Source organism: Primulina eburnea, chromosome 12, assembly GCF_022965805.1.
Source record: "Primulina eburnea isolate SZY01 chromosome 12, ASM2296580v1, whole genome shotgun sequence".
NCBI classification, from domain to species: Eukaryota; Viridiplantae; Streptophyta; class Magnoliopsida; order Lamiales; family Gesneriaceae; genus Primulina; species Primulina eburnea.
Window position 1 is genome coordinate 8,351,795 of NC_133112.1, and position 26,043 is coordinate 8,377,837.

Here is a 26,043-nt window from a genome sequence, read left to right on the forward strand (position 1 = left end):
TGATTTTATACGCCGGGACATAATTTTTTATCGGCGTTGGTTTTTCAACAAAAATGCGAACTTTTTAGCAAACCCGGCTAATAAATTTACAAACTTTATTAAACAAAATAATTTTAATTAGCAATAATAGACTTATTAGACCTAATTAACTTTCCTAATGGGTCTAAGCTATTGTTAGTGTTTTAATTAACTATTTAAAACTCAAACCTACCCCATAACTTTTTGCAACTCACGCACCCCTTCCCCAACAAATCCAAACTCCTTTTTTTCATAAATTCACGGCACACACCATCAAGAGTAAGAGGAAAGTTTCGAGCTCTTCAAATTTTTTCAAGCCAAGGTTCTTCCCATCGTCGTTCTTCAATCGTCAACGTGTAATCATGTGTTAAAAATGCAAAGGCACGCCATATTGTTTCCTTTAATCATCATCACACTATATTATGTAATTATTTATGGAATTGCATGAAAACAACTTGCACCTTGTTATATTTTCGGATATGCATCATATGTGATTTTTAAAACATGTTTTTGATTCAAAAATCATGAATTACGTGTACCTAAGGGGCTGCCATGATTAGGAAGTGATATGGGATTTTTTTACACAATTTTAAGGCCATAGAACACGCACGTACAAACAGGTTGCACGAGACAGGATAGAGGCTGGAAACTGAAAAAATGTGTTTGTGTATCATGGGGCTCGGGTTCAAGGGAAATCATTGCATGGCATGGCTCAATTGCAACCATGGCTGGGCTAGGTCCGTGCTTGAGTCAAGGAAGGAGTCCTAGCCACACTAGGAGGCAAGCACCGGGGCTGGGAAGGAGTCCTAGCAAGCTAGGACTCCAACCCGAGAAGGCATTCCATGTGCGAGCGCAGCCGTGCAGGGAGATTAGGCTCTGCCACGGGGCTCTGGGCTGGGCTAGGTTAAGTTTTTAGGGGCTTAGGAGGGTGCACGAGGGGCTGGGTCAGGGGCTGGTCCTCTTGTTAGGGTCCTGGAAAGCGATTCGAAGAGTCCTAGGGCATGTGGGTTTCTCAGCCGAGAGTTGGTCCTGTCCTTTTGCCTTCAGTTTTATGCTTGGGGTCAAGTCCTTTAGTTATAAAGGTCCAGGAGGTTCCTAGAGGGGCTGATCAGGGTTCGGCTCAGGGTGGTTCTAGCTTGGATCATGGAAAAACGAACATGGCTCAAGGTGTAGGCTAGATGGTTCGAGTAGGGTTCCTTCCTTTGATTTAATTCGAAACATGGATCAAGTGGTCGAGTCATGGTTCACGAGGGCTAAAATAATATAAATAGTCTAAGTTTTTAATTTAAGAATTTTATATTAAAGTTTGAAATAAATCGGAATTAAAACACATTAAAAATGAATAATCAAGGAATAATTGAAAAGCCTAGAATTGAAGCTAAATAAAATTGTGATAAATTTAATTTAAGCTTAAATAATTATTTGGGATATTTTAGAGTCAATGAAATTAAGAAAATGTCAAAAACGTGAAATTTTACGTCTAGGGGTAAAACGATAATTTTACACAGAAATTAGTAAACGTCATGGCAGTGTCCTGAATGCTGGTTTATAATAAAAATTTTATTTTAAATGCTTAAGGATTTTTATGATTTAATATGTTAAAATGTTTATGGATTTTTATGATTTAATATGAACATTTAAAAGATATGTTGCATGCTTGGTTTAAAAGTAAAACATTATATGCATGTTTAATTTTTATTAAATGATGAGAATATGAAATGTTGAAGAAAGTGAAGTAACTGTGACTAATACGAATACGATGATATGGTTAATATGTAAGGCCAAAGCTCAATTGACGGGTGAGAGTGTCGCTGATATCCCCGCCGCCCACTACTGTGGTTACATATAGATGGATCAATCGACCTTTAATATGAATACGAAAGTCATAATTAACGATCTGAATTGAACGAAAGGAAAATGAAATACGTATATGAATATGAATAATGAATATGGAATATGCATATGATGAATATGGATATGTTTATGTTGATATGAAAGTGTTTATGAAAATGTTTATGTCTAAAGTTTATGCATCTTCACAAAAATGTTATTTTACATGCAAGTATTTTCACTGTTGCATGTGTTATGTATATGTATTGCTTGTTATCAAGATTATGGTGTGTTGAGTTTTTAGACTCAATAGGTGTGATTGATGCAGGTGATTATGATAATAATGATAATGGAGGTATTGATGGTTGACTTTGATGGACTGAAGGTGCACATAACCCGAGGACCAACGCTAGCTTTCCACACTAGTTTATTATTTATGTTAAAGATTTTTTACGACTTTTATTTATGCTTTGAGTGGTTTTTTAGAGGTTGATAGTATGTGCTGTACTTTTCAAATAATGCTTATAGGTTTGGTAAGATGTTGGATGATTTTACGATTTGAACTATTTATTTTACGATTTGAACTATTTCCTTTGATTTTCAAATATTAGTTGGTTGTTTTATTTTAAAAATGATGTCAAAAATACTTTATTCATTTTGCATGTGTTCAGCCGAGCGAGGGAATTTTTTTTAAAAAAAAAAAGAAAAAAATTTCTAGTACTTTTTAAGCAAAACGAGTAGTTAACGTTTCAAATGCGTTCTCTTCAAAAATTGTTTGACTTGTATGCTATTGAACAATGTGAACCAAGTCGATAGCTGGAGGAGACACCCACAGAGAAAGGAAAAAGTGGAGCACTAAACTTTTTTCAATTTTTAAAATGACAAAAGTTCAAAGGAAAATCAGTGACAACGACAAATTACAATGAGATCCAAATTTTCCTAAGCCAATATATATCTATTGTTAGTGACAATTGCAAGAGATGTCCTAGCCATTCAAAGTTTAAGTGTTGCTTATAAATCAGCATTTTCAGTATGTGGAAGAATCATCGGTGAACAAAGAACTAATTTAAAGCCAGAGACACTTAGCATGCTAACATGCTTACAAAATCTGTTTGCAGCAGAAAAAAATAGGATCGCTGAAGCGATCGACGAATTTCAAAGCTCAAGCTCCGACGAAGATCCAAAGTATTCAAAATATATTTTGGTAAATCGTGATGAATTTTAGATGTTCAATTGTAAAAATAAATGTATAAGTTATTTTGTTATAGTTTTTTTTATTTATGTATGTAATCACAATTATTTACCATCAAAATACTAAATAAAAAAAATTGGCCATTAATATTACTAATTTTAATTATATATTAAAATATAATAAATTAGAATTCGGAACTGGTTCGACCCGAACCGGAACTGGGTTATTAATAGTCGAACCGATCTTGGGTTTGGATTGGTTCCAAATATTTCAACCTGGAACCGGAATCGATTAGGAATCGGTTCCGATCTCATCGGACCCAGAACCGGTAGGAACCGGTCCGAAATCGGTTTGATGGAACCGATAAGCATGCCTACCTGCGATCAAGAAAAGCAGCTTCCATGGCAAAAAGGCATCTCATACTTAATAAAAACAAGCGGATCAAGCAGATACGCAAGTAATAAAAACTAGCAACCGAGGCACACGCGTTGCGTGTGTCATGAATATATGAGCCTAATATATTAAACATTTATGATACTATAACATCATGCACCGTAATTTTTTGTATCATGAATATATATTTAAAATAAAAAAATTGAACATTTAAAATATGTATTAGCAAATCAATGTCATCAAACTTACCAAAAACATGTCAGATCCAAAGGTTGCAAGCCATAAAAAAACTCATAAAAAAAACAAAGAGACAAAAAATTACACGAATTATGCGCTAAACTCATGAAACTAAGTTTAGTATAAAGTAAAAATTCTATGTTTAAAACATGCATTAGCAAATCAATGTCATAAAAATTACTAAAAACATGTCTCATCCAAAGCATTCAAGCAATAAAAAAAACCCTCTAATATAACAATAAAAAGACAGAAAATTACACTAATTATATTTTAAACTCAAGAAACCATGTTTAGTCTAAAGAAAAAATTGTAAATCTCTTTTATGCATTAGCAAATCAATGTCATAAAAATTACCAAATACATGTCATGTCCAAAGCCTTCAAGCCATAAAAAACATATTAAGTAAAAATAAAAAGACAGAAAGTTACACAAATTATACGCTAAACTCATGAAACCATGATAAAATCATACTAATATGTTAATCCAAGATGTAAGAGTTGGAGTTAGAATTTGTCATGTCCTGCATAAAATTATAGACCAATAGTCAATGGGTTAAGGCACAACATAAATCTTAAGTCTTAATCTCAATCCGTTGCATATCTCACCTGGGTAGATAGCATTGTTCTCATGTAAGTTGAAAGGTCCTATAAAAGAACAAACCATAAATCACTCTTGGCAGTTTGAAAGGTAAGTCACCAAACTTGGAAAAGAAGGAAGTCAGTTAATTTCCAACCTGCAAAGAGTCCCATAATTGAAAGGGGGCATAATCAGGAGTCACGCTGCTTGGGAATCCCTGCATTGACACGATTTTAAACAAACAAATTCTTTTTCTTAAGAAATCAGGCATAAGAAGAAAGAATAATATAGTTTAAACTCACATGGTTCTTGGCATTAGCCTCTTTTACATTTGCTCGGATAAAGATCCAATTTTTTTAATATAAACACATGAAGGAAACATTTTGTCTCCGAAAAAGACAATTCAAGGTTGAATTAGTAGGTTTTGATCCCAAAAGGAATAGGAAAAAAATAGATCAAAAGAGTTCACTAAATCAAATACCTGTCGTATGCATCCAACAATTCGGTCAAGTTCTAAATGTTTATCTCTACAATAGGATAGCAAATCAAATTTATGAAACTCCACCCGATCAAGTAAAGTTTTTTTCTGCCCTTCATAAATAGGTTGGCCATTCTCGTCTAAAGAATTAAAATATAGCCGGAATTTGAAATGAAAAATCAGCTGCTTCGACAATTCAAAACCACAAACCAAGGAGCCATAATTTACGCCATAGCTTCACACACAACATTATATTGAAAAAGTAGCAAACTTTAAAACCGGATCCAAAAAAATAAATTACCAGATTCTCGAACAAACTCAATTCGTGAATAAAAATAATGCCTATTCTGAGAAATTATCAGACTGCATTCACCATTCCAATTCATTTCCAAAAATATTGATATTAATAATGTAAAGGTAACTTTATACAATAGCATAGAGCATTTAGATTCTAGTTAGGAGTCTAAAACCCACAACGGTGGATAAGAGTATTAAGTTGAAGCATAAGACAACCTGGAGGGCGCAGTAGTTGCTAAGAGAATGCAAGAATTCGTCGCTTGCATTTTATGTAATCATTTTGGACATTGCATCTGGATTGGGGTTTAGAAACTGCATAAATTCCAAATGCTAAACATTAGGAAACGTGTGAAGAGTCCATCCATGGTCATTTTTATCAGTATATGAACTTTTCAAATAGTGTTAAATGACCTTATGAAAAAGGTTCAGCGGCAAAAATATGCGGCAAGAGTTCACTAAATCAAATACCTGTCGTATGCATCCAACAATTCGGTCAAGTTCTAAATGTTTATCTCTACAATAGGATAGCAAATCAATTTCATGAAACTCCACCCGATCAAGTAAAGTTTTTTTCTGCCCTTCATAAATAGGTTGGCCATTCTCGTCTAAAGAATTAAAATATAGATTTATCCAAGAGATTTTTACTGGTCTTGGATTAATATCAAGCCCATATACCTGCCACATCATTGTACCCAGTTAAGGAACCTCATTTGCCATAGTTATCAAGTTTCCAGAAAATATAAGATAAAAACCATTGTGCCTTAATTGGAGAAAAGTTATATGAAAAGACTTGGGTATTATAAAAACAGGTAGTGTATCATCAAAGAATCCTTACCTTCAGGTGTGACCATTTTTCAGCAATAGCTATGGATATCCATCCATTTCCACAACCAAGCTTGGTTACAGTTTTGTACTTTAAAATAGAGTCTGGATGCCTGTTAAGTCCTTCAAAGAACGTAAAGGACCAATCCTCTGGGACAAAGATATTGTGTATCACCATCATGGTAAGTTTCTTCCTCCTCTGAAATCCTGTAACATATATCATGTATTTAACGATTACTGTAAATATTTGTACATAATTTATTTTAAAAAATTTACAATAAAGAGAGTTGAATTACTTACACTTTATCATTCTCTATTAGGTAGCAATACCTCTTTGAAAACCACGTTTCTTGTGAATACACCATGTTGACGCTCTAAATTCCCGTCTTTTACCAAAATTTTTGTAGAATTTTGTGAGACTCCTCTCGAAAGTGCCACATATAACTGACCGTGGCTGAACACATGGTTACGCAAAAATATGCCAATATTTGGGATTGTTTGACCTTGTGCTTTGTTTATTGTCAGAGCAAAACTAAGCCTTATGGGAAATTGTCGACGTGTCAACTCAAATGGTAATCCAGAATTATCTTCACTTTTCAAGGGCATTCTATGTAGAAAGTATCTGTTACCCTTGTGAGGACCTGTTATGATCTCAGCATCTATAAAATTTCTCCCAAGAATGCGACATATCAATCTCGTTCCATTGCATAGACCAAGTTCAGGTGCAACATTTCTCAAGAGCATGACAGGACTTCCTACTTTCAATATGATTTTATGGGGTGGCAAACCACTTGGACTAAGGGAATTCAAAAATTCTTCTTGAAAAAGGTTGTGATTGTCGTCTTCTACACTATCCCAAGAGGTATACTCTTTTTCCTCTCCAGGAAACTTGAGAATGAGCATTTGATTAATATTGTCCACATCAACATTTTTTGGTGTGATGATTGCTCTATCAACCATATACTTTTCATCATTAACATGATTTATCATATTAGGAAAAACAGAATCAATCAACATCTGAATTGATTGTTCACCTTCCCATGGTATGATAATTGAATCTGGTAATTTTATGAAATCACGATTTACAGTATGTTGCAATCCATCACCTACGCGCAAGAGAAATTGCGAGAACTCAATATCTTGAGCAGATCTCATATTTCGTTGAAGGTGTATTATCTTTACGCAATTCCAAAATGTTGACCTTGAAATACTTGCAGCAATTTGTTCTGCCTTTGACCCTCGTTTAACAACGGGTAACACTTGTCGAAAATCGCCACCAAAAACCATTGTTTCCCCTCCAAATGGTATTTGATTTTCCATAATATCTTGGAAACTCTTACTGACAGATTCAAAAGCATATCGATTTGCCATTGGAGCCTCGTCCCATACTATAGCTGATGCACGTCTTATTAGATCTGCAAGTTCTGTCTGTTTTTTTATTTTGCAAAGAGTTGATGCGGTTGGTCTAAGTGGAATTTGAAAACGTGAATGTGCAGTTCTTCCACCTGGCAACAATGTCGCAGCTATTCCAGATGTTGCTACCGCAATTATTATTTTACCCATTTTTCTTAAATGTGCCAACATTGAGCGGTATAAAAAAGTCTTACCAGTGCCTCCAGGACCATCAATGAAGAAAAGTTTTGATTGGTTATGCGTAATACTTTCTATGATGGTGTCAAATGCAATCCTCTGTTGAGCATTCAAACGTTCAATAGATCTCAAATCATCATCAGAAATATGATAAAAAAGCTCATCCTCAATTATTCTCGGTAGTGGTGCGTCTTCTAAAAACTCAGCACTTATTGATGGCAAATCAAAATCATCAAGGTTCATTTTGTACTGATGCAACAACCTTCGTATCTCAACCAATAACTTATTGATGATAAAGTTACTTGATGAAATTTCTCTGCCATAATCTTCACACATGCTAGGATGGAACTCATCCCAGAGTTCTCGAACTGTTGTTGGTTGACAGAACACCAGTATCGATACAAATAACCTTCTCAATGAAGATGGCATTCTAACAGATCGTGCTTCTTGCAGACATTGTATTACATAATCATCTTGTTTAAGAAGTCCGCGCATTTGAGCAGACTCCTTAAATGTTGAATACGTTACCCCATTCACAGTCATCAGATCTTCAAAAGATGTCGGGCCCCTGACATGATTTAAAAGGATACGAAGATAAAACCTCTCACCTTCAGATGGCGACACCACATATACTCTTCCAACCACTTTATTGTTGCTTCTTCGACGAATCCATTTTTTCCCAGATTTTATCCATGTGTAAAATTGTGGAAATTCTCGATATAAATACTTTTCAGTCAAGTCAGATTCACAATTTAATTTGAAAAATTCTGTAAGCATAGTCTTAGAATTCTCATCATCTGCAAGTAGATCACTTACGCGTTGTTGGGGGTCAAAATAAATCAAATGTTGGTTCGGTGTATGTATTTGTAACCTAATGACTGAAGGATACATCCTACTGAACTCAAATGAGAAAATTCGCCACAATGCCTCGGGTGCAGAAATCCATCTTCCATCCACGTACTGTTGGATTTCATCACAATTTTGTCCATTTCGTAACTCTAGTGCAACCCGATCAGGACCTTTATGGATGTACTTATATATGTACTTGACACACTTAATCCCTCCACATACTTCAACATTAATATGACAATCATATTTTAATAAAAGCCAGGGATTGTACGGGACAACCCAACCATTATCAATGAAAACATCGTCATTGTTGGGAATTGAAACTTGGACACCTTCACGTCTTCGATACAAAGGGTATGAATCATTTCCTCGAGATGTGTATTCCACAAATGGCTTTGGAAAGTTCTTCTTGCATTTACCATTTACCATGCATGGACAATTAGGATTGATTGATCCACAGGGCCCATGTATCATATGGTGGACAACTGCTTTGTGTAGGTTGGGTTCTTCTGTTTGTGAAGGTATTTCAGCACGTACAATTGAGTCAAAGTGGTCGGGAGTAGACAACTTGTCATTATTTTCAAATATGACCAACATATGAACGTGAGGAAGCCCTCTTTTCTGATACTCAATGACGTACGAATAAGAACGGACCTTACCTAAAACCCCTCTATCCACAATGTCTTTCTTAAATTCCTCAAATTTTGACCGAAATATCCTCGTAATCAAATCCGGACGGTCTTGAGGTGATTGCCCAGGAAATAGTTGATTTTTTTATCTCATTCCAATTCGGATTGCATGTCATTGTAAGCATTAAATCTGGTTTTCCATATGTTTGTACCAAAGTCATGGCATCTTGATATCGTTGGTACATATCACGTGGGCTACCACCGAAAGATGATGGCAAAACAATTCTGGTACCAATATTTCCTGTATAATGTATTTGATAGATATGTATAAGATGTGAATTGTAACATATATGTGAAAATAATAATCAAATCATTAAGTTATTGTACAATATTCAAATCATTAAGTTATCGTACCTGCATGATTTTCACCTCCATGTAAACAATCTTGCAATCCTTGGTAAAGTTCTGAACGTATATCGCGTTGATTTGAACGTATCCATCGTAGTCTCTGTGTTTCAATCTTTACGTAATTGTCAACCACATATTGTTGAAGTAGACGACCTCCTCTAAGAATCAAAGATGGTGAATTTTCTCGTATCTGGTTAAGAAGATAACTAACACTATATGAGAATTGATGTAAATTTAAGTTTAAAATTTTTCTAATTATTAAAAAAAATGAATAAAGTAAAATATTTTTTTCACTAACCTGTAGCATATACGCATATTAATTTAAGCATGTTAATCGAGTACCATTGATATTTCGGCTATTTAAGTCCCAACCATATGTACCATATGGCAGAAGGAGGGAATATTGTAAAGGATCATAATAGCCAACTACATCTTAAATGCTGATAAGGTTTCCACCGATTCCTTGTATGGTAATATCTCGGTTGCTCAAAGTTTCTGCACACTCGTTGTCAACAATGACGGCTGCAACTTGAGATGTTGTAGGTAAACTATATTGATGTGCATTAGGTTTTTGCTGCCTGATGATGAGCCTACAGTTAGGTATGTCTTGACATTTGCCAATTTGTCGAAACACGTGCACAAATGGATTGTGTTGATCAAGAATGTTTTGTATCTTAAGCAGCAATTCTCGCCTTAGTTCTGGATTTTCATGAAGTCTGTTGTCTATATCATGATCTGTGTCTACAATCCACATCTGCATGTACCGTGGCCTACATAACTCCTTTGGTAGAAGACTTCCAATCGAGTGATATATTGATCCCTGGGCACGAAATGTGTAAATTCCATGTGTACCGGTTGTTAAGGACTCATCTATATTGACTCCCATCGATGTAAAAGAGAAAACATGATTGTATGCCCTTATTAACCGCCGAAAATGTCTGCCTTCCTCGTTATCTGCAGCATACAACTCTTGCAATTCAATGGGAGAAGAGATAGCATCCAAATTTGTGTTTCCATTTCTACAGCAGAATTGTGATGTTTCACCATGAAACAGTAGAGCTTGGCAATGTATACAAATTCTTGGGTCAGACAATTGCCACCGATAATTTCTCTCACTTTCACTGAAATTTCTTGCTAGGTTACGATATCGACGTGGACGTGGATATCGTTGTATGTTAGTAATCACATTGTTTTCATTGAAAATGTTTCCTGCAAAAATTCGCAGATTAATATTCAAACTAAAAATTTTAAAAATAGTTGTTGCTGGAAGTAAGTTATGTAGTGGAAAATTATTATTATAAACTATTTGTAAACTTTGTTTTTAAAATTAATCTATTTTCCAAATATATGACGATGTATATTGCATATTGCAAAATTCCAGAATAATCGTTTCTCTCATATATGTTAATTGAATTTATGAAATGCATAGATGCTCTGATAAAAAAGTCATTTATTTTCTAGTTTATGTTTGAAAAATTTTCCATATTCTGAAATAATATTTTTTTTATTTATATGAATTTATGAAAAGTATGAGTAATTATTTTAAATAAATTTAATTTTGTTGTACAAAACTATGAAAATAAGACATTAAAAAATGTACAATATGTTTGAATTATATTTACATGTTTTAAAATATAAATTTTTTAATGTAAGATGCTTCCTAGTTAATTTTTAAATCAACTTTTGAAACATTTGAAGGGGATCTTGTGATGGTGAGTATTTGGTGAAACTATTAATTAGCGAATTAATACCAATTAATCCAACATATTTTGATTAATTTTTTTTTTTGAAACAATTGATAATGGATAAAGGTGTAAAACATATATATTCAATCAATTATAGTAGAACACCTTGATGAACAGAATCTGGCCTTGGTAGACACGTGCTAGAACTTCCACGCTCGTAATTTGATAGCAAAATATTAAAAGATATTGGCTCTGAGCGACAGGTTTGTCGCACTGTAGTCACATCAACAACTGTCATGAACAATAAATGTGGAGCTTTTTTAAAATTTGTAGTAGTATTTTAGAATTAGAAATATTTTGGGTGTTTTGTACAATACATCAAAGTTAGTAAATGATTGTTTTGCCCAGAAAGTATTGTTTAACATTTAATTGTGGATATAAATTCCAAATATTGTAAAAGATACTTACGATTTTCAACGATGTTATGGGTTGATTCTTGATTCATTGTAATTGGTGCATCAAAATCATTATTACCAAGGTTAGACTCATCTGGGATTGATGATCTTTCATGGTCTTGTCTCCTTCGATAATTTGCACGACGGCGAGCCAATTCCATGTTCCTTGCATCCTCATTCATTGATCGTCGTCTGGTACGTTGAGCCAATCTCCAATTTATTTGTTGATCTGTTTAAAATATATGTATTTTGTAAGTGTTTATCGCATCTAGCACACATTAAAAGTATCACTTATAAACCATGTAAATATTTTTTGATCTACTTATCATACCATGCTGGTTTGAAGTAGAAATGGAGGAATTAAATTCCATTCTTCTAATTTGGTAATTTGATCGACGTCGAGCAAGGTAAGATTGTCGTCGTTGTTGGTTCATCGAATGTATCCTTTCACGTTCGTTATGAGTTAGCATTTGTCGCCTTTCGTTGATGTAAGAGCTGGAGTTAGAATTTGTCATGTCCTATATATATAAAATTATAGACCAATAGTTAATGTACATATTAAAATAAAATATTAAAAGTGGAATACATTTCAGAACAAAAGCGAGAATGGAATGTTTAATGATTATTTTTATTGTTAAAATAAAATTTTTTTGTAGTTTGTTTATAATTTTCCACGATATATATTTAAAATGTTTTTTGAATTTGAATGGAAAAAATAGCATACCTGCGGAGACTCATTTTGGATAGAAAACATGTTATTCACATGGTTGTTTGGGCTATGTTCTCCTGAACTTGCGGATTCCATTTTTCAATGTTTAGATATCTGCAAGAGAAATATAAATAAAATTGTAAAATTTGTTAGTTGTGATGTAGTGTTTGATCATTGTTTCACTTGCAGTTTTGCAATAAAAGTGGTAAAGCTCAGATAGTATAAATAAAACATTAAAATTTGTTAGTTTTAAGATGGGGTAATATGACAACGTATGACAGAAGAAAAAGTGTGTTTTGAGACAACCAAATGATCATTTTGAAGTTAAATAAGTTTAAATTCTCATGAGCATAAATAATTTCAAAGACGTCTATACAAAATTACAAAACTTGATTATCTTGTTTGAAGAACGAATCAACATGAGATGACATAAAAACATTGCATCTAATTCCTCTGTGATAAGGCAATCCTTGAGAATACTTAAATGTGTGTATTTACATTTCCTCTAGTAAATTAGTGTATACAGCTTCATGTCTTTTTCTTGGCTGCCTTACTCTCACACATTACATGGGTGATGGCTAGATCAACTCGGCTTTAGAGGGATTTCATTGCATTTAGAACAGGATTCATAGCTCCACATCTTTTCACGTTATTTAACATCACATCTTCGAAGAAAAGCCCAACCCCGAAAAAAACAAAAAGAAAGATAGTATTTGTCCCTTTTTGCAACTTGTCCATTTATCCCTACAGAACCATTATGTTACAAATTTTACTATATGTGAAATTTAAAAGCCATATTTTGGAAGTTTTAAAAAATCTACTTCAAGATAGTAAAAGCCAAAAAGTTTTTAGTTTGCAGCAAGAAAATGCTGGGCCATAACATACAAACAGTGCAGCCATATTGTACAAACATGAAAAGCAGGCAAATGATCCACTATATGAAACAGTGGTCCAAGAAACAAAATAAAAGAAGAGAAAAGGGAATTAGGATTGAAAGAATTACCTGATTATGCGTCGATAGCGATGTGTGGACGTGACGATGTAGGGGAAAATCGAGGGACGTACCGAATTTGCCTGAGGATGGCGGTTGGCTCCTGTTATCAATGTACATAATGGGTTGTCTCACAATTTTATTGAAGTACCTCGTATCCTAATTTCTTACTGGCTACTTTGCACACGTATAAAATGGGAAAAAAATAAACTTGCAACTTGTCCATTTATCCCTACAGAACCATTCGGCTACAAATTTTACTATCTGTAAAATTTAAAAGCTATATTTTTAACTTTTTAAAAATCTACGTCAAGATAGTAAAAGCCAAAAAGGTTTCAATTTGCAGCAAGAAAATGCTGGCCAAAACATACAAACAGTCCAGCCATAACATACAAACATGAAAAGCAGGCAAATGATTCACTCTATCAACCAGTGGTCCAACAAACAAAATAAAAGAAGAGAAAAGGGAATTAGGATTGAAAGAATTACCTGATTATGCGTCGATAGCTATGTGTGGACGTGACGATGTAGGGGAAAATCGAGGGACAAACTGAATTTGCCTGAGGATGGCGATTGGCTCCTGTTATCAATGTACAGAATGGGTTCTCTCTCAATTTCATTGAAGTGCCTCGCATCCTAATTTCTTACTGGCTACTTTGCACACGTATAAAATGTAAAAAAAAATAAACAATTTTGATGTCATTGAATATATGAGTATTAGCATGAATATATGAGTATTATCACATCAACACACATACAGTGAAGCAAATAAAACACGATAAATAATATGCCGTTACACAGTGATGAGAATAAAATAAATTTCAAGATGGAAAAAATGGAACTCACCGTAGGGTGTTGCAGCCAAACCACCGCCACTATGGAGGATGCGCTGGAGTTGGGGCGTTCGAAGGCGACTATGGAGAGGATTGCTGGCGTCGAGCGTCTCAACCAATTGCTCGAAGTATTGATGAAGACCTAAACGGTGTCCGAGGTGATACAGCAGTAATCAAACTAAAATTAATTTAAAGAGAGAAGAAATTGAAATCACCGTAAGCCAAACCACCGCCGCTATGGAGGAGGAGCGCGAGTTGACGTGCTGGAAGGACACTAAGGAGAGGATGGCTGGAGTCGAGCGTGTCAATCAATTGCTCGAAGTATCGAGGAAGACCGTCGAAGTCATCCTGTTCAATGACGCTTTAAGTAGTGGGAGAAAAATAAACAAAGCGTGGAGGAGGAAGCAACAACCACTATAGATCTGCGGGTGAAATCTGAGATACGGATTTGATTTGAGAGAATCTGATTTTCAGTTTTCAACGCAACCGATGTATGCGTTGGATATGATGGAAGGAGATAGGAACGTGGGGGAGAAAGTCAAAGGAGATGGAGGGGCATTTTTGGATAAACAAAAAACAGACCAAAGACACCAAACAATTTTTATAATGGGCTTAACTTTAATAGATAGTAAAAGATGTATATATATGTAAAAAACATTATAAGGAGATAATATAGTTTAAATATTTTTGAAACAAAATATTACAGAAAGTTATATTATTTTTTAGAGTTAATGTTATGGCTATATTTCTCATTCTTTACCAACAAATAAGTGATAAATGATTATTCATTTATGAAAAAAAAAGTGACGATCACATGGAAATAAAATACGAATTCGATATTTAATAGTTCGAAGGAAAATTTGAGAAATGGATCATCTAAATCAACAAATGAGTCACTTGAAAAGCATACAAATGATGTACATTGATATATATAAAATCCAAACAACATTTCCATCAGCCATTGACTATCATATAAATGACTTCAATGGTGGTTAAAACTAAAAACACGACAGAATCAAATAAATTCAATCTAAATAAACTTCAGATATGTAAAAGAGGAAGAAAAAGAGACCAATGACAATCATTAGTTGCAACATAACCAAAAAAACTATACTCTCCAAATACTTTTCACACAGTTAACCAATAAGTCATTGAGAAAAAAATCATTTAAATTAAAAAAATCTGTACATGTGTTTCAACATGCTATAATTTGAGCAAAGGTCGTTCAATGTTTACAGAATGAATATTAATTGTGATTTCAATCGCAATAGAAACTGATGGGCATTGGGATCCGATTGGCATAGCAGTTAAAAGGATAAGTTAAACCCAAATTAAAAAAAAAAATCTCATTGTATCTCATCAAATAAAAATCGAGACACATATTTGTATTTAATCAATAAACAATGTTTTCATAGCTAAAGCCAAGTCAATATTCTAATTTTTTAAAACTTCAGTGCTAACTCATGTTTTTTTTAAGGTACGAAAAAAGTACTTTGGGTAACCTGAGAAAAAGATCCACATTTACATCCGGCCTTGTAATGGACTGAAATGAATAATTACCCCCAAATTCTATTGACTTTGGCCTGCTGAACTTAAAGGCTACTTTATCCGCACCAACGTCACGCACAAATCCGGATGCAACAACAACTGTAACCTACCAGAAATAGCAGCAGTAAAATTAGAAATAAATTATCAAATTCCACCCAAAGGGAATAAATCACAATAACAGAAAAGTTTTTCTGAAAAGGAAAAAAATCAACGATAAATTTAAATTTTCCAAATATAAACAATCAAAAATTCAAAGCGATGACCCAACTGGCCATCTTAGCTAGTTCATCTCTTTCGGAGCTCATGTTATTGCTATATTTTGTCATTCTTTAAAATTCCAGAATAAAAGAACATGGAGATATTCAGTAAGGGTGTCAAGAGAAAACAACAGTAACAAATAATAATCTCAACAAAATTTGATCACTTGTAAATTGTGAAGGTACTGATTTTAAAATATATTGTACTTATTTTTATTAGACTTATGGAAGTTTAAGCTTTGGACCTCTCCCCAACTTCATAATCTTAGCTCCTCCATTGAATCACCGGAGGATTGCAAAGTTAACCACCAGTTGTAACATGATCCACAAAATGTACATGGCAACCAACCATGACTACCGATACAACCACAGTAGCATACTGGGTAAATTGGAGGGTCACAATCTGTTCAATATGAATTATAATGTATATGGTTTTTGCAGCAAATTTTATCTCGAAATCCGAAGGTCGGCAAAAAACAGAATAAAGAAATGCACATAAACAACAAATGCTCATAAATATTATAAGCCATGTGATACAAATAGATGAATCGATTAAGAGAAGCGTATATGCATCATCTTTAATGCTCTTCAATAATTCACAGACTCCATACCCCAAAAAAAAGGGGGCTTCGAATACATATAATTCACAAATGCTCATAAATATTTTAAGCCATGTGATACAAATAGATGAATCGATTAAGAGAAGCGTATATGCATCACCTTTATTGCTCTCCAATAATTCACAGACTCGATCCCCCAAAAAAAAAACAGGGGGGCTTCGAATACATATAAAAATAAAAATTTGAAGTTTATCGACATATATGTAGATATTTTAATCTGCGAATTAATTCTACGATAAATAATATAAATTTTTTGTAATCGAGAAAAATCATCGGATACCTGAATCCAATTTGCGGTGTGAGAGGTGATAACCTCACTGTCAACGATAGTTTGGTGGTTGAAACCCAGAATAATTGAATTTCCCGAAACCCAAATTCTGTGCTGCTTTAAGTAGTGTGAGAAAAATAAATAAAGCGTGGGGTTGGTTTGTTGTGGAAACGGAAGAGTAAGCAACAACCATGAAAGATTTGCGGCGTTCTGTTTCAGAAAATCTGTTCTCAGGATTTTTTTTTTCAAATAAACGATAGATTTGATTTGAGAGAAACTTGGTTTTGTTTGAAGTGAAACCGATGTATGAGAGAAGAAGAGTTGGGAGGGAAGAATTTAATCCGAGTAGGTGGGAACTGTGAGAAAACGTGGAGAGGCAGAGCGAGGGTATTTTAGGAAATAAATAGTAAGAGATAAGAGATATTAGGGTTCATTTTGCCCATATTGGTGAGAAGAAAGTGATTTATGAGATATTTCTCGCCCCTTCTTTATTCGTATAATTTGAAATTTGAAATAGATGAATCCAATAGAACAAGATATAACAAAGACGATTTCGAACATCACATAAAAAATTATGAAATTGTACCGAGCCTTAACGGGATTTTAGCCCTTGTCAATCATTTTTCTTTTTTTTTTTCTTAATCTTGGCAAAAGTTAATCCAACTCTTTTTTATCTTTGACATAATGTCTCTAGTTCACTCAATAATCTCTCGCTTTCTTTTTCTTTCGGGTCATCCTTTATCATCACAACTGTGCTAATTGGTTTTTTGTGGGGAATGAAAATCTCATCTACAAAACCATCTGTACCACCAGGTGATGCTCTTCTTCGCCATTTACTATACCATAGAATAAATCCATCCTGATCTTAGCCTACTGGACCATGTTCCCTTTTCTCAAAATGGCTTACTTTGTTTTCTAGCTTACCCGAGAACCTTCGACGTCAGATGGTGAAGAAGCATTCCCTTTTCGTTAAAAAACTATGCGTCTTGCCGACTAGATAATTTTGTAATTTATTTTTTCGCCATACCAAAAGACAATACAATATCTCTATGATCATCTTGCTTAATAAATAGTAACAGATAGTGACAAAGTGCCTAACGTAGCTAGTTTGATAGATAGTGCAAAAACACATCAACACATATTACAAAAGTATACCAATTGGTGGAACATCACCAGGCACGTAGTTTCAATATCCAACTTTAAGACTTGAGGAATTTCAAGTTCTTTTGGACAATTACAATACTCAAAGCAAACCTAAAGTTCTCAACAAATTGGGCCACGCATCATCGTCCCTGCTGCATATCAAAAGACAAAATCTTTCGATCACACATACATTACATTTTAATTTTAATCTAAAAAAAATATGAAAACAAGATAATAAAAGCAATTAAGGTGATGACATCAACACCTCGCATGAGGTTACAAGGTCGCCTGTTTGTAATAACTTTGGGACATATTTATGGGCCAATGTCACATGGAGGGATTTAAAAACCAGAGTTGATTCTCTCTTTAATAGGTACGAAAAATGAACTTAACCTCAGTCGACCAAAAACGCAATTAGAGGAGATCAGCCACATTGGCGGGAAGCTCCTCAACAACCACGTTATAGAACTTCTGAATGTCGAATAACATTCGTTCATCGTCTTTAGTAACGAAATTGATAGCAACACCCTTCCTCCCGAAACGGCCACTTCGCCCAATACGATGAAGGTAATTCTCAGGCTGAGTAGGCAAATCGTAGTTAATGACCAGAGAGACCTGCTGCACATCAATCCCACGTGCTAAAAGATCTGTGGTGATGAGTACACGCGAAGAGCCTGATCTGAATTCACGCATAATGATGTCTCTCGTGTTTTGGTCCATGTCACCATGAGTGGCAGAGACTGTGTGATCTCGGCCGCGCATTTTGTCTGTGAGCCAGTCGACCTTACGCCTGGTGTTAACAAAGATGACACTCTGAGTAATGGCTAATGTTTCATAAAGATCACAGAGAGTTTCGAGCTTCCATTCCTCTTTGTCGACGTTAACGTAAAACTGCTTGATGCCCTCAAGTGTTAGTTCATCACGCTTCACAAGAATTCGAACTGGCTTATTCATAAATTTTCTTGTAATTTCAAGAGCTTCTGGAGGCATAGTAGCGGAAAATACACCAACTTGAATCTTAGGAGGCAGCAACTGAAAGATATCGTATATCTGAAAAAAACAACCTTGGCTTTAAATAAAAAATGACACTCATCTCCACCGACAAAATTATGACTAAATATCACATCATGCTCAACTATGAACAATAAAATGGTTGATAGCCCAAAATAAAGTTTCGAATCACTACATACAGGCAATTTAACATACCTGATCCTTAAAACCTCTAGACAGCATTTCATCTGCTTCATCCAACACAAACATCTTGATGTAATCAGGGCGAAGAGACTGCCTTCTCAACATGTCAAACACACGTCCAGGAGTACCAACCACAACATGAACCCCGCTGGACAGAATACGTTGATCTTCACGAACAATGGTACCTCCAACACAAGCATGAACCTTAACACCAAGATAATCACCAAGCGCTCGCATAACCTTCTCGATTTGCTGTGCAAGCTCACGAGTTGGTGCTAGAACCAAAGCCTGGCACTCAACAACATTGTAGTCTAGCTGCTGCAGAATTCCAGAGCAGAAAGTTGCTGTCTTTCCTGTTCCAGACTGGGCCTGTTGAATCACATCAACCCCCTTGCAGAAGGGAACAATACCTCTTTGTTGAATTGCAGAGGGCTTCTCAAAACCTTCAAAACAGTACAAAATAGGGTCTTCAACATCTAAATAACAGAACAAGGAAGCCGGATATATAAACAAAGCAAATCATAATTCCAAATTATAGAGTGAGGGACAAACGTACATTTAGAAATCTTGCAACAGAGGGATAAACTAGTAACAATGGTATAACAGAAACCTTATTTTTTGCATAGGTCAGTAAAGAAAGAGACGAAACACCAATCAGAAACATAAGCAATATTAAGATTGCAGGGGAATTTAGTTCCATCATGAAATACATAACAATAAAATGAAGAATTAAGGCACACAATTATATGGTTAAAATATACCATAGGCATAGATGCCCCTAAGGAGATTTTCCTGCAGGCCCATAGCATCAAAACTGTCATACACTTCATCGTAACTAGTGAAGAACTCCTCACCCTCAGCTCCAAGTCTGAAATAAAAAACAGATGATGAAAAAATAAGACTACACAAGGCTAGAGAAAGGAGAAATCAAAGATAAATTGTTTCTATCAAAAGAATGCTCTTTCAGAACACCGAATGAAGGCATGATAGAGAGATTACATTTCATTCATTTTGGTATCATATTGACGAGCATCAAATTGGGAACCTTCAGGTGCCATTCCAGCCATGACTGTTGTGAAGGAAACAAACAAAAACAAGCACTGAGGTATGTACGCAAGATTGATAAAGAGCGATAGTAACAAAAATCATACACAGGACACCTGCACATTGACTGTGATACTTGAAGTACATTTTATACTCGTTGGGCCTATTCTCGTTTTTTGGGTCATTTTACTTTCCTTTAACAGCGGACAGCAAGCATAAATCGAACTCCAAAACAAAATAAACATATACAGCTAATCCAATCATGACACATAGATAAATATAGTTGATCTCAGCGTCAAGAAACCCACGTATATCTCAACTTCGCGTCACCATTTTTACACCCCAATTTAAGAAACAGAGACGACATAATATTTTAGGAGGAGGAAAAAAGAAACGGCAATACGACACTTGTCATGACTCTATGTTAGAGTAGATGCCCTGTAAACCAACTGTTGGCTAGAGAATTTATTGACTCAATTGTAATTAACAATCTTCAGTTTTAAAAAATGCATTCATTCATGATTCGTTATTTCTTTATCCGTATGCTCATTTGATCAACATAGATAAAGACTTTGATTATATTTTAATACAAATGAATCGTAATTCGATGTTGGAACTCATTTGTAAATATTGTATAATCTAAATTCATTCCTAGTCGATTCAACCGCCTAAAACATGGATAAAGATCGCTTGAGCTCGAGACTAGCATCTGTGATGTTGTGTACCGCGTTTCTTGGTTAGGGCAAGAGATGTCCAAACACGCAGATGGGTAGTCATATGATGATTATACCGAACTGCCCTCCTTAGGACTTTCCAAGTGGTTATCATTCATTGAGAGGATAAGTCTATGGTTGTGATTGTACACATTAGTCCTTACGACTTGGGACAACACTGAGGCTCTATATGCTAGGGCTGTGCTTTGACTCGTTTACCGACTCAGGAGGGTCATCAGTGGTGAGATTGGGTACAGTTGCGACACATTAAGGAGCCACTGCATTGTAGTCTAGAATTCACTGCTCACCTATGGGTGTGGATATCTTGTGTGATATGATGAAATAATAGTGCATGAAATCTCTAGTCAGAGTATGAGATATACATTAGGGAAGGAGTTCTCCAATTGTACATATGATGCCACTATTTATTCTCAAATATGTGTCACACAGTTATCGAATTCTTATGCAACCCTCGATGAACCAATGTTGCAGATTCAATCGAGATATACGTTAATCATAACCGACTGGTTCTTGCAGACACTATCAGTGATATCATGGGACGATTCTACTAGACGCTCTTATCATGATTTGAGTGTTTAATCAGAGGTATGATTTCTGACATTCTCATGATCAATTGTTGATACATAGAATGTGGCAAATTATGGTAAGTTCGGATAAAGGATTATGTCCTGAATCACAAAGAGTTGTGAACCAACGACTAGCTGTATCCCTGAACCATTGAGGATCACACAAGCACTGGATCATTTGTTCCCGTGGAGAGAAAATAAATTAAAAGAGTTGAATTTATATAAAATAGTAAATTCAAGGAGTTGAATTTATGATAATCAAATTTTAGTGAATAAATTCAAAGAGTTGAATTTATGATATTTAATTTGGAGAGAATAAATTCAAATGTGCTGAATTTGTAAAATATGATAATTTAATTTATTAAACTCAAAAGGTTGTGTTTATTAAATATTAAATTAAATATAGTGGAGACTATGTTTAATAGGCTTGTAGGAGTACAAGTCCAACATACTAAATAATTAAAGTTCTTGATGGACCTTTATTAATTGATTAAACTAGTTGGATTAGCCCAATTAATTAATCAAGCCGCTTAATATTAATTAAGATACCCAATATTATATTATGGTAATTACGTCATGAAGGCTTGGTTTAAGTAGGAGACTCAAAACCTAGCCTCATAACACACCATATTTTCGAGAAATCCTCCCCCCTCTCCTCTCCAATTTTCGGCCACCCTCTTGGAAAAAGAGGGTTGAGCCATCTCTCAAATTTTGTTATCCAACGTTGAAAGTTCTTCCAAATATTCTAGTGCTATTTGGAAGAAGAACTAATCTTCTAGTCGTGGACCTGATTCGAAAATTGAAGAAAGAAGATTTGAAGAACTTGCGTGAGATTTACAACAAAAGCTCCATTAACTTGTATTGGCGTAGTTGGAGCGAAGTGAAAAATTCAATACGGTAAAAGTTTTGACTATCATATGTATGTTTATTCAATTCGTGCTCAAACAATATCTTGAATGTCAAGATTTAAATTTTTTTAAAACTTCAACTGCGTCTGGATACGAGAGTACACGAATCTCAACACTCTATACAAGGTATGACCTGGTATGAGTTGGAATATGAAAAGTGATTCAAAGGTTCAATCACGTGGAAGAAAAATCAAGCAATGACACGAACAGACAGATCGACAACAAAAAACAGCCCCCAAATCATCGGGTACACTGGAATTTTAAAACAAAAACAAGAACTTACACAATAAATCAAACAAGTTGACCACAAAATAAAAAACAACAATTCTCAACTTCGTTATCGCTCAATCATCGAAGTTCGAAATAATTCATATGATCACCAAATAAACTTGACGATTCTGTTACCTGATGGAAGCAAAAGCTCGATTCACAGGAAGATCTGAAAAAAGACTTAAAGCGTGAGCAATCAAAGGAAACTCCTCGGGTCTCGCCTCGGAGTTGAGGGGCAGTGAAATCTCAGTTGTGCGATGTTAGAGATTGGGATTGAGAGCCTAGATTTTTTTCCCAGTGAATTTCCTGTGTTGTCCTTGCTCTCCGACGTCGTATTACCGAGGCCCGTATCGTCAGATACATCGGTGGGCACATAAACTAAGCTCATGGATAGCACGATTTCAATCATCTACATCATTATTTTATAATGCGATTTATCTTTGGAGATAATATTTTGGAATGATTGAATCCTACTCAAAAATTTTTGTACACTCTTTATTTTTTTTATTTATTTTTATTGAATTTTGATCAATAATGTCAAAATGGATTAAGTCGATGTACCGCCACACCTCATGTGATAAAATAAGTAGGTTAGATTGATTTTCTAATCCGTCCATCTAATTGTGCTTGCTACCTAAACAAGAGGCGGCTTTCATTAATAATTTCCCGATCGATCACAAAAGACAGGTCGGTCCATCTCTCTAACCTATTTTAATATGTCCAGTTTTGATGTTTTGACGCTGATGTATTTTTATATTGGAAGAATTTTATGCCAATATATGATAAGGATGTTGATTTTTTGTATAATATAAACTAGAAATTTATTTCAAGTGTGGCGTATAAAATAATGAATAAATCATTAATGTTTTAACATCCAAATTATGAAAATAGAAAATTTATAAATGAAAATGATAGTCAGAAGAAATTAAATTATAAATAAAATAGTAAATTGTTTGATATACGTAAAGTATATGCATATTAACGACCTCTCCTTAATTTATTCAAAATTAAAAAGAGTGGAGATTATTTTAGAAAAATAAACAAAGAAAAATGTTCACAATAAAGACCTTAACAATCTGATATTTCCTTACGAAATCGAGTCACTTAGGCCCAATCAGTTACACAAAAGCCCATATAAATATTACCATGGATCTGCCCAAATAGCAGGTTTGGGCCTATAAATATCATGCCCACTCCAACCAGTTGACCAAGTATGAACATAACATGTAGAAGATGAGTGAGTCTTATGTGAGATCGTTTCACGGATCATAATCTGTGAGACGGGTAACCCTACCCATATTCACAATAAAAAATAATACTCTGAACATAAAAAGTAATACTTTTTCATTGGTGACCCAAATAAGAGATCCGTCTCACAAATACGACCCGTGAGACCGTCTCACACAAGTTTTTGCCGTAGAAGATTGAACCTCAGTTGTGGAACATTTCTAACATTTACCTATTACGTCGTTTGGCTCGTAGAATGAGATAATAAAAATGTTTGATATGTGAATGATTAAACAATATATATAAATAACAATATGATTTATATCTCTCATATTTGATAGAACTTCAGTCAAATGTTAGATATATGAATCTATATGTTAATATTAGACTCACGTACGGGCTGTGGACTAGGATAATTGTTCTTTAGATTTTCTTATATAGTGGAAATTTTGTATGAAATCAATATAAAGCCAGGCTTGATGGTACTGAACAAATTTACGACATCGGTAAAATTTTCTCCTCGAATTTAGGTGTAAATGTTCTGTTAAAAAATAGTGAAATAAAATTATTAAAATTTACTATGTCAACGATATTTTTTTCTTCTGATTTTATGGACATATGAAACATGTGTGTTTTATGAAATACTGTAATAAGTCATAACACACACATATATAGAGTAAATGTACGTACGCCCACATCATTCTCACATTTGGATCATTCATTCTAGAGAATGTTCGTTGTTTTATCAAAAATTATAATTTGTATTTTAGTATTGTAGTCATAAATCTGATACTAAAAGGTCCAGAACTTTTCTTAACAAAATATAAAATAATATATGTCAATTAACTTCTTAGATATTTTGGGCTAAAATCTGAATTTTTATGAGTTCTGTCTTTCTTTTTCTACTTTGGTTGTCTGAGCTAAATATAAAAATTTTAGTTTTTCTACTTGCGTTACTTGAGCTAAATATAAGTAGAGCTAGAATCTCAATCTAAATCTAAAAAAATTAAAAATAGAACTACAACCCAGGAGGACATACATGTGGCTCCGTCCTTGGCTGGTGGTAAATGTACAACTCTAATATTTTAAATTTATAACAAGGTCAAGGATTACGGTTCGAACACTCTCTAGGCCGTAATTATTGAACTCGGATTCCAGACAATTTTTTACAAGTTCATTTTATAACCTAATCACGTATGAGTGATGTATACAAGTTAAAATATCGTGTTTACAAGTAATAATTATCTAGCAATTAATTTATCTCCTAAGTTTAGAAGAGTAAAAGCATATAAATTTTCAAATATAATTTTTTTGAAGCGTGTATCAGATATTGTTTAATTCATATATTTCCAGTAATTTTTTTAAAAACATCGAATAAAAAATATATATAATTTTAAAAAAAGATGTGAAGTGGTGGTGGGAACCCTAATTCCACTTGGAGGAGTTGGCCACTTCCATAAAGGGAGAAGTTTAGATTTATTTAAATAAAATAACTGAAATGGTACCGACATGATGTCATCATTCGATCAGCGACCTATTACTAAGTACAATAGCGTAGACTTGACTAATCAACCACAATCATTTGACTTTAATCAAAATACAATACCAATCCGATGACAAAGGAAGTGATGGACCTAGATAATATTATGTCATAAATTTGAGAATAATATATAAGATTTGAATTTAAGAACCATAAAATCCAAACTTAGCAATATATAAAATCTTTAATTCAGATTTATAAGTTCATATTGTTTACAATTTGATGAAGTTTAAGGTATTTAAACAATCAAGCTTAAATATAAATTTAGCAAGATACTGGAATCTTGATTTGGATTTTTAAGTTTATAAAAACTTAGAATACTTTAAATTATTTAAGCAAGTGCACTCAAATGTAAATTTAATAAGATATGAAATCTTAAATATGGATTTCTAAGTTATATCGCTTAGAATTGATAAAGTTACGTTTACACAAATTTGTGGGGAAAAGCCTTTGATAATTGTGATTGACTTATATAATTCTCCTTTCTGTTTTTTTTTTAAAAAAATTAATACAACATGCGAATTTTACAAGCTTTCGCGCTTAAAATATAATATTTACTAGATTTAAACTCTTGAGTTTGAATTTTTTTAAGCTGTATGCTTAAAATTCAAACTTTAGAATTATGCTAAAGAGTTGTTTAGAATTCTTTAAGCAATTGTGGTTAAATTTAAGTTGGAAAAAATTCAATTCTTGGATTATGATTTATAAGTTTTAATGATATTAATTTAAGTT

At 34.0% G+C, this 26,043-nt stretch overlaps 3 protein-coding genes across 17 annotated transcripts; all 3 read right to left on the minus strand.

The window, feature by feature from the left end:
• Positions 1-4,023: 4,023 nt before the first annotated feature.
• LOC140807814 (methionine S-methyltransferase-like) lies at positions 4,024-9,736 on the minus strand. Of its 12 annotated transcripts, none has more exons than XR_012112768.1 (8): positions 9,618-9,736; positions 9,326-9,509; positions 5,857-6,050; positions 5,433-5,489; positions 5,238-5,333; positions 4,404-4,463; positions 4,276-4,314; positions 4,158-4,190 (listed from the first exon to the last, which is right to left on the minus strand). XR_012112768.1 is itself a non-coding variant. In XM_073164778.1 (6 exons), the coding sequence occupies exons 1-6, from the start codon at positions 9,624-9,626 to the stop codon at positions 4,149-4,151; spliced, it is 528 nt and encodes a 175-aa protein (XP_073020879.1). In that variant the 5' UTR covers positions 9,627-9,736; the 3' UTR covers positions 4,024-4,148. The 12 variants fall into 12 exon arrangements, 3 of the variants coding, with proteins under 3 accessions (XP_073020879.1, XP_073020878.1, XP_073020880.1); XR_012112766.1 differs by having other exon boundaries at positions 4,166-4,190; positions 5,433-5,696; XR_012112767.1 differs by lacking the exon at positions 5,433-5,489 and adding an exon at positions 5,490-5,696 and having other exon boundaries at positions 4,168-4,190.
• Positions 9,634-17,053, minus strand: LOC140807815 (uncharacterized). 3 transcript variants are annotated; one of them, XM_073164782.1, is made up of 11 exons: positions 16,698-17,053; positions 15,495-15,646; positions 14,208-14,340; positions 14,006-14,134; positions 13,649-13,739; positions 13,172-13,262; positions 12,184-12,282; positions 11,791-11,977; positions 11,473-11,688; positions 11,170-11,295; positions 9,634-10,528 (listed from the first exon to the last, which is right to left on the minus strand). In XM_073164782.1, exons 7-11 carry the CDS (start codon positions 12,262-12,264, stop codon positions 9,753-9,755), a joined length of 1,386 nt encoding a protein of 461 aa, XP_073020883.1. In that variant the 5' UTR covers positions 12,265-12,282; positions 13,172-13,262; positions 13,649-13,739; positions 14,006-14,134; positions 14,208-14,340; positions 15,495-15,646; positions 16,698-17,053; the 3' UTR covers positions 9,634-9,752. The 3 variants fall into 3 exon arrangements, with proteins under 3 accessions (XP_073020883.1, XP_073020882.1, XP_073020881.1); XM_073164781.1 differs by having other exon boundaries at positions 14,006-14,340; positions 15,553-15,646; XM_073164780.1 differs by having other exon boundaries at positions 14,006-14,340; positions 15,485-15,646.
• Positions 17,054-17,847: 794 nt separating this feature from the next.
• On the minus strand, positions 17,848-22,910 carry LOC140807080 (eukaryotic initiation factor 4A-14-like). Of its 2 annotated transcripts, none has more exons than XM_073163753.1 (5): positions 22,680-22,910; positions 20,022-20,091; positions 19,784-19,890; positions 19,035-19,465; positions 17,848-18,878 (listed from the first exon to the last, which is right to left on the minus strand). In XM_073163753.1, the coding sequence occupies exons 2-5, from the start codon at positions 20,087-20,089 to the stop codon at positions 18,243-18,245; spliced, it is 1,242 nt and encodes a 413-aa protein (XP_073019854.1). In that variant the 5' UTR covers positions 20,090-20,091; positions 22,680-22,910; the 3' UTR covers positions 17,848-18,242. The 2 variants fall into 2 exon arrangements, with proteins under 2 accessions (XP_073019854.1, XP_073019855.1); XM_073163754.1 differs by having other exon boundaries at positions 22,655-22,897.
• Between the last annotated feature and the right edge of the window lie 3,133 nt (positions 22,911-26,043).

Coding starts and splice junctions, on each gene's coding strand:
- LOC140807814 (XM_073164777.1), bottom strand. Junction 6,051..9,325: donor TGGAGGTGAAAATCATGCAG/GTACGATAACTT, acceptor TATATGTTACAG/GATTTCAGAGGAGGAAGAAA. Junction 5,697..5,856: donor AAAAATGGTCACACCTGAAG/GTAAGGATTCTT, acceptor ATGATGTGGCAG/GTATATGGGCTTGATATTAA.
- LOC140807815 (XM_073164781.1), bottom strand. CDS start 12,264: ATGGAATCCGCAAGTTCAGGAGAACATAGCCCAAACAACCATGTGAAT. Junction 11,978..12,183: donor TCCAAAATGAGTCTCCGCAG/GTATGCTATTTT, acceptor TTATATATATAG/GACATGACAAATTCTAACTC. Junction 11,689..11,790: donor TTCTACTTCAAACCAGCATG/GTATGATAAGTA, acceptor TATTTTAAACAG/ATCAACAAATAAATTGGAGA.
- LOC140807080 (XM_073163753.1), bottom strand. CDS start 20,089: ATGGCTGGAATGGCACCTGAAGGTTCCCAATTTGATGCTCGTCAATAT. Junction 19,891..20,021: donor GATACCAAAATGAATGAAAT/GTAATCTCTCTA, acceptor TTTTTATTTCAG/ACTTGGAGCTGAGGGTGAGG. Junction 19,466..19,783: donor TAGGGGCATCTATGCCTATG/GTATATTTTAAC, acceptor ACTGTTTTGAAG/GTTTTGAGAAGCCCTCTGCA.